Source organism: Zea mays, chromosome 1 (genome assembly GCF_902167145.1).
Source record: "Zea mays cultivar B73 chromosome 1, Zm-B73-REFERENCE-NAM-5.0, whole genome shotgun sequence".
Classification (NCBI taxonomy): Eukaryota; Viridiplantae; Streptophyta; class Magnoliopsida; order Poales; family Poaceae; genus Zea; species Zea mays.
Genome location: NC_050096.1, coordinates 131,746,299 through 131,753,632, shown reverse-complemented (window position 1 = coordinate 131,753,632; position 7,334 = coordinate 131,746,299). Strand labels below are relative to the sequence as shown.

General features: G+C 43.3%; 1 protein-coding gene across 1 annotated transcript; it reads left to right on the top strand.

Annotated features, from left to right (window-relative positions):
* Positions 1-1,850: 1,850 nt before the first annotated feature.
* On the top strand, positions 1,851-5,171 carry LOC103638760 (polyadenylate-binding protein-interacting protein 11). The gene is made up of 9 exons (XM_020542260.1): positions 1,851-2,090; positions 3,746-3,790; positions 3,890-3,962; positions 4,052-4,164; positions 4,275-4,334; positions 4,406-4,453; positions 4,567-4,635; positions 4,958-5,019; positions 5,111-5,171. The coding sequence occupies exons 1-9, from the start codon at positions 1,851-1,853 to the stop codon at positions 5,169-5,171; spliced, it is 771 nt and encodes a 256-aa protein (XP_020397849.1).
* Positions 5,172-7,334: the final 2,163 nt, after the last annotated feature.

Here is a 7,334-nt window from a genome sequence, read left to right as displayed (position 1 = left end):
AACAGATTTCTCAATTTTTCTAGTTTCTTCTTTGCGCAAGAGAAATCACACTACTACAGATATGCTTATTTAAGACACACATTTTAAGATGGATATCAGTGCATTTTATAGAAGCGACTTTTATCATATGGTGATGTGTAAGGTAAGACGGTTTGTTGGAGATCCGTCTTTAATAAAGAAGTGCTTTGAGACAGTTACATCATAAGAACTGTCTTATATGGATTTAAGACAGATTGTTATTGGAATTTGTCTCAAATAAATATACCTTTTGAGTCATTAAGATTGCAAGAATTGTCTTAGATTCTGGTTAGTATATTAGACATTTCTGTATATGAAACATCTCAATTAAAAATATTATTAGAGTCACCATAAGAACTGTCTTTGATGTTAGTGAGTATACTAGACACTTCTAAATATGAAACCGTCTTCGTATGATATTTCTGATAAGATGTATTGTAAAAAACGTAGTAAATAGTGAATTCATCTTAGTTTGATGATATATATGATATAAAATGTAAAATTTAGCTCTGTAACTTGATATAGATGATAAATAGACCCACATGCAAACCGATAATTAATGTGTCACACAACGGACCTAAGTAATCATTTTGTTTTATTTCCTATCATTTAGTTACCAACTGTTGTATTTCCTATGATTTTGCTTTATTGAGGTGTAATTTTTTATTATTCTAATTCTTATTATAATTTCTATCATGCGCGTATATGTTCTAATAAATAGAAAAGTGTGAACATGTGGCAGAGTCTAAGTAATTCCCTATACATTATGTCGTGGGCCTATGATTGAATTAGAGAAATAAAGTCCAACCCTAGAAAACTCTGGCATCCTCATGCCAAATCAGCCGCTAGGGCTGCATTCATCCACCTCGTGCTTATCGCCTACCCTAGCTCTGACTCCTGCTCATCGCTTGCCGCCTCGTCCAGCTCTCTCCGCCCCTCCGGCCCAGCCTAGTCCCTCCCGCTCACCGCGTCGTCTCCAGAATCTGGCCTATGACCGTTGACGGCTGGTGCCCCCTCCGGCAATCGGCGGTCGTGGTCCGTCCTTGCTCACCCCGTTCGAATCAGCTATGCGCGAGGCGCAACTGCACCTATGGTATTCCTGTCTGCTCCCTCCCTCTCTACGTGCGACACGCCTCTCTAGGTTCTACCGGCGTCCGTCAGACCAGCGTCGAGCACGCCTTTGTAGGCTCCTTTCTCTGCCTTCAATGAGTGCATTTGGTGAGTGGTGACACAACTAGGTGGAGTGGTGAACTAGTGATTGATGCGCTTGCCGGCGACTTGCGAACTGGGTGAGAATCAGCTTCTCATCTTCCTATCCCTTCGTGTGATACTACTACTATGTATGTGGCAAAAATAATTATTCCCTGGTTTAATATTATCTCTACTACTTCTTAAGAATATAGTATAGCCGTCCATAGTACACGGTTCTGCCCTCTCCCCCGTCCCGCCGATCCGCCTCCCCCGTCCCACCGATCCGCCTCCCCTTCTCTAATCACGCGCCCCCTGCCTCGGCGATCCGCAGCTGCCGCCCCCTATCCCGCTGATCCGCGGCTGCCGCCTCATCCCTCCCCTAATCACGCCCCCTGTCCTGTCGATCCGTAGTTGTCGCCTTCCCCCAACCCCTAATCACGCGTGTCTCGCTCCCGCCGATCCGCGGATCGGCTCTGCTACAACCCTCCGTCCCTAAGATGCAAGCGAGCAAAATGGGGGATTTCTCCCTTGAGGTGTTGCCTAAGAGGTTGAGCATGCGAAAGGCAGCGTAGCACCCAGATTGCAGGTCGGAGAGCGAGTGGGACGGGAGGGCGAGCACGCGGAGCTCCCGCAATGCTGTGATGGTTGGGGACACCGTAGAGGAGGGGTCCGTAGGGCGGTCGTGGTCGCTGGCGCGGCTCCACGCGCGGAGGGACTTCTTGCGCGTGACGGCGTTGGTCACCGAGCGTGCGTTCCAGTCGCTGGATGCGCTCCTGGTCTTGGAGAGGGTGCTCGCCAAGTTCCTCATCATGTATCCTAACTACGCGTCCGCCTCAGATGTGGACCGCCTCCGCGCCGATGAGTACCTGCACTTGGACAAGGTATGCCTCCACTGCGGCTTTGGCCTCTTCTCCTACCTCTAAAGTTGCAACTCTCCAACTCGTCAGCTGAATTCACGCTCTCAGAATTCACCGCCAACCTCAGCAACCATGCACTCTACAGCACCGCTAATAAGGGCATCGTGGAGCACAACATCAAGAACTGCCTTCAACCTGAATTTGGTACCTGGCCATGCACTAGGGCCTAGAAGAAATAGGTATTCAAGAAATAAAAAACCAGTTGTCCATCAACCCCTCACAAAAGGTGCAGTTATGCAAGTATATATGGTCCCTTTCTGGCGCTCATATATGCCCAGGTAATTCATAAATAGTAGACGCATATCTGTTCCTGATTGTTTAGTTTTTTTAAATGTATAATGCACTTGCCTCTTTGATTTTACTTTTACTCCCTGCATCCGACCATGTTTGTTTTCTGAAAAGTGCCCATATTTGATTGTCCTGATTCTAATTTTCAGGGGCTACAAAAGGTTCTTTCGGTGTACTGCTCTTGAACAATTAGATTTTCTTAAAGATGATTGCTTCAAGATAAACCATATTGTGGGTGTTGTAGTATAACATATGGATTATTCTAGGCCACATTCAATAGAGGTTCCAGAGCCTGACATAGGCTATCATTTTGGAACGCTTTAAGATACTCAGTGTAGATGTTATTTTTAGTGTAGCAGGAGAGAAGTTTCATGCCCATAAATTAGTATTGGTTGTCCATCTCCCTTTTTTAGATTTGATTTTTTCGACCATGAATTGGGTGGAGAGAAGAATGAAACTGATACGATGACTTAAATCAAAGAGATCGTTATTGATAACATGGATCGTGTAGTGTTCAGTATATCTTTATATTTTGGTGTTAATGTCATCCATTCATTTCCCTGTCGAACAAACTTTGTGAGGGGCTTGTTTGATTAGACATTAGGAAATTCCACTTTCGCTTTGATGCATGATTTACCTAGGCTTGGTATGGCAAGTGCTTGCATGCTTGCCAAAATTCTGCGGTGCCCTCTCGTTCCAGAGTAAATTGCACGTACGATATGGCTCTTTTGTTATTCTTAGCATAAATGTGATAGTACTGTGCAAAAAACAGTACTGATGGTTGTGGTTATTGGATTATGAGTGATGATAACTCTCTAAACATAAGTCATTTCTTACTTATGTTTGCTCTGTCAGTAAATTTTGTGAGTATATTTTAGCTCGATCAATATATTGTGTACTATTTTTTAACTTCGCCCATTTGTTGCATGGTGGTGTTAGTGCCTAAATAGGTCTGTCGAGCTGTGTATAACTCTGTCTGAATGTAGGGTCAGTAGAATATGGGTTTAGGAGGAGCTGGTTCTCCAATTCACAAGTTCGAGGGGCACAAAGCTTCAGTTCTTTGTGCTCAAGCACTAGGCATGTAGAGGTATTTTTTGTTGTTATTTTCTCTTTATGTGGATGTGGTTACAAGGCTGTTGACAAAATATTACTACTCCATCGTCCTCCCTCTCACCCATAAGGTATTTGATATATTACTTTGTCCAGTCGATGCAGCTTACAAGGCTGTTGACAAAATAATCCAGGTTTGTTGGCACACTTTTAATCTTTCTTGTACGGGCACACTTTTAATCATATGTAGTTCTGGTGCTAATTTCTCTTCTATTGTTCAGGTTACTGAAGAAAACCTCGCAGCACTATTTATAAATTGCGGACAGGTACAAATTTATGGGACAGTTGTAAACCCTCTAACATGTATTTAGTTCCCCATTTGATTTTGATCCAACTGTGCATAATCTTGGATATGCTCTCTAAAGGTTGTGGACTGTCGCATGTGTGGGGACCCAAATTCAGTCCTTAGGTTTGCTTTCATAGAGTTCACTGATGATGGTAATATATCCATATCCAACCATGTTTCAGTTTGCTTACTATGTGTAATGGATCTACAGTTTATCGAGTGAAAAACATCGATGTCCAAGAGGGTGCAAGGGCTGCTCTGAATCTGTCAGGAAACATGCTTGGATATTATCCTGTCAATGTTCTACCGTCAAAAACTGCCATTGCACCAGTCAATGAAACATTCCTACCCAGGGTATGCAAATCTTCTAGAACCAACATGCATGTCTTAAGTTCATGGCTCAATGTTCATGCTCTATCTGATATGGTCTCTAAGAAAGTTGGTCGATTTTCTGTGCTCTCCAGTCTGACGATGAACGTGAAATGTGTGCAAGGACTATCTACTGCACAAACATTGACAAGATGGTTTGGTACCTGCACTCATGCTACTACCATTAGGTATTCATTATGTCATGGTTCTGTTTTAATACACGCAGGTCGCTCAAGCAGATCTAAAGTTATTCTTTGAGTCTATATGTGGTGAGGTTGGCCGTTCTTTACTCCAAACACAATCTCCCTTCTGTACAGCTAAAATTTGCAGAAATGGCAATTCAACCAACACAGTATATCGTTGGCTCATGGCAATGGCTGCTAACAGGTATTTCGGCTGAGGTTGCTTGGCGACTACCATCATTCTACCCGCATCGCTTTTGTGGAATTCGTGATGGTCAGCTAAGCATACCTTCGCCTTCAAATTTGTGCAGCTTCTTTTTTTAGGGAAGTATTTTTTGCGCAAAAGTTGCCTGGCTTTTAGCATCGTTTGATGGGTGAGGTCACACATCACCTCCAAATACTAGAACGCTAGGGATATTTGTTCTCTCAAATAATGCTTTACCTGTTATATTATATAATACTTCCGTAAGAAGAGCTGTTAGTGGCTGGAGTGAATAGATTTGGTTGGTTGGTGCCTCCAAGTTGTTTGGTCTGCCATTCAAATGCCTTATTATTCTTCGAGCTGTTTTAAGACTGGGCCTCAATTTTTTTTCCAGGCAGAAAGTGCTACTGCCGCTCTCAACTCTAGCGGTGTGGTACTGGGATCCTTGCCAATAAGGTAAAACTCTGACTGATCTTCTTACGCTTTGCATTGAGGAAGGAGCTCTTCTGGACGGTTGGATAACAGAGCCGTTCTAATGTGTTTTCAGGGTGAACCCGTCCAAGACGCCCGTGCGTCCCCGCGACCCTCGCCAGCTGATGTCATCCTAGGTATACATACAGGAGGTGCTGACAATGGCACTGCTCATATATAAGTAATAGAGATAGACATGTATGAAAAGGGTCTTTTGTTTTCAAGTTGTGGGCTCGACCTTTTTTTTCTCTCTCTCCTTGATTCACCGTTGGTCGAAGCTGTTCTTTTTTTTACCTTGCACATAGAGGAGAGCTTCAGGTTGGTCTTTTTTTTGTAGGCTCCCAAGCCATCTTCTGGACCTCACAAGTCCAGGGAGTGCCGGCCTCTGATCCTCATCATCAGGAACATTGACAGTTGTATGTTAGTTTAGATTTAGAGTACACTTATGTATGCGTTGTTTGACAATGCTTATTTATGATATATTGAATGGTACTTATTTATCTCTACTACTTATTAAGGCGGTAAGGGGTAGACTGCCATTCCGTGTTCTGCCATTCCCATTCCCATTCCTGGCTGTCATTCCGTGTTCTGCTAGTGTTCTGTCATTCCCATTACCCCCTCCCCCCCTCCCCGCAAATCCCATTCCCATTCCCACGTGCATCCCATGCCTAGCTAAAATTAAATTAAAAAAACAGAAATGTGGCCCCAATGGGATTCAAACCTGCGACCTCTCAAGCAAATGTGCTTGTAGCTACCACTACACCACATGTGTGTCTATGTCAATATCTGTTATAGTAAAAATATCTACTACATCTCTCCCAAAGCCCACCTGCTACCTTTGCACAATGTGTAGTAGTAGATAATTATCAACAAGATTCCTGAATTATATTTTTGGATGGAGGGAGTAGTATTTCAAGAAGAGTCTTGCATGCAATTTCTTTTGTTTGAATAATGTTTTCAACTTAAATTCTTTTTTATATGTGTGATATTTATTCTCCGTAATATTTTTTCCATGGATCTAACTTGTGAGTCATTTTCATAAACCAACGCCAAAGATGAATCCATGTTTCTTACTTGGAAACCCCGAACAAACACCACTGGCAGGAGGCGCTCGCGTTGGCGTTGCTCATCGACGACGAGAAGAAGCTTGGCGACTGCCAGTTCGACCTCTGGAAGCAGTACTACATGGCCACATGCGTCGCTGTGTTCGGCAAGCTCCGGGGCAGCCACCGCTTGGACGAGGTCTAGAGCGCCTGCACCGCGCTGTCCATCTTCAAATAGGGGGGACCTCATGGTCGTCGCCAACACCGGCGACTATCTGGTTGTTATGGGCGTCGCATCCGACAACGGCGCCGTCACACCGTCCGGCTCATCATCCACCTGAAGCTCAACCTCCCACGTAAGTCACTACTGACCGACCATGAATTCTTGTGCGCTGGGACGACGGCCGTTGCTGACATTGTGTGAGTGTCCTCCAACAAGATTTATGTAGAGGAGTAACACATCCAGTGGTGCAACGGCTAGGTATACTACCTCGCTGATGAGCCCAGGGTGCACTTCGTTTGGCAGCCCAGCCAAGAGTCATCGGTACTCGCCATGTCATGCGCGTTCGACGACTACTATATCAAGGACTATGGCCTCATCTTGGCACTAGAGGTTAGCAGAAGATGACCGACAGTAATGATCACTCGCCATCATTGGGGTAGCTTTTGTGTCGGCCTGCCTTTAATTCTCTTCGCAATCACATACAATTGCTTTTTTGTTTAAGCAAGCGTGTATGGTGGTGTGTACCTGATGACTGACAATGTACGAGGGAACTTCTACTGGCAGGTGTGACACGTGCTCTTCAATCATGAGACCATGCAAATCGTGGTATATATCGAAGTCTGCATGATACTGATGGTTGCAATGTTTATGTATGGCTAGGATTACAAATGAATTATGAAATATATTTTTATAACAATATAAGACACATTTTGTATATAAGTTATTATGTTATTATATGTTCCCTTTGCAACGCACGGGTACTCACCTAGTATTATATTAATTATAATGTTGTTCAATATATGTGTATGTATATTTATCTTTCAAATTATTATAACGTGATATCTGAAAAAATAATTATAAATTGAAGAATGTACTTCCATTTAAGTCATTTCGTTTAATTCTTAATAAGACGGTCACCAAAATGTCTAATATCAGTCTCCTAAATAAGACGGTTTCTAAAACGTCCATTATTAGTCACCTAAATAAGATGGTTTTCCTATTGTAATCGTCTATTATTGTAGGATATTGGAGAC

What these genes read in the sequence shown, in the direction of transcription:
- LOC103638760 (XM_020542260.1), top strand. Translation starts at nt 1,851, where the DNA reads ATGGTTGGGGACACCGTAGAGGAGGGGTCCGTAGGGCGGTCGTGGTCG. An exon ending in AGTACCTGCACTTGGACAAG is followed by an intron (nt 2,091 to 3,745) that starts GTATGCCTCCAC and finishes TCTATTGTTCAG; the next exon opens with GTTACTGAAGAAAACCTCGC. An exon ending in TATTTATAAATTGCGGACAG is followed by an intron (nt 3,791 to 3,889) that starts GTACAAATTTAT and finishes TGCTCTCTAAAG; the next exon opens with GTTGTGGACTGTCGCATGTG.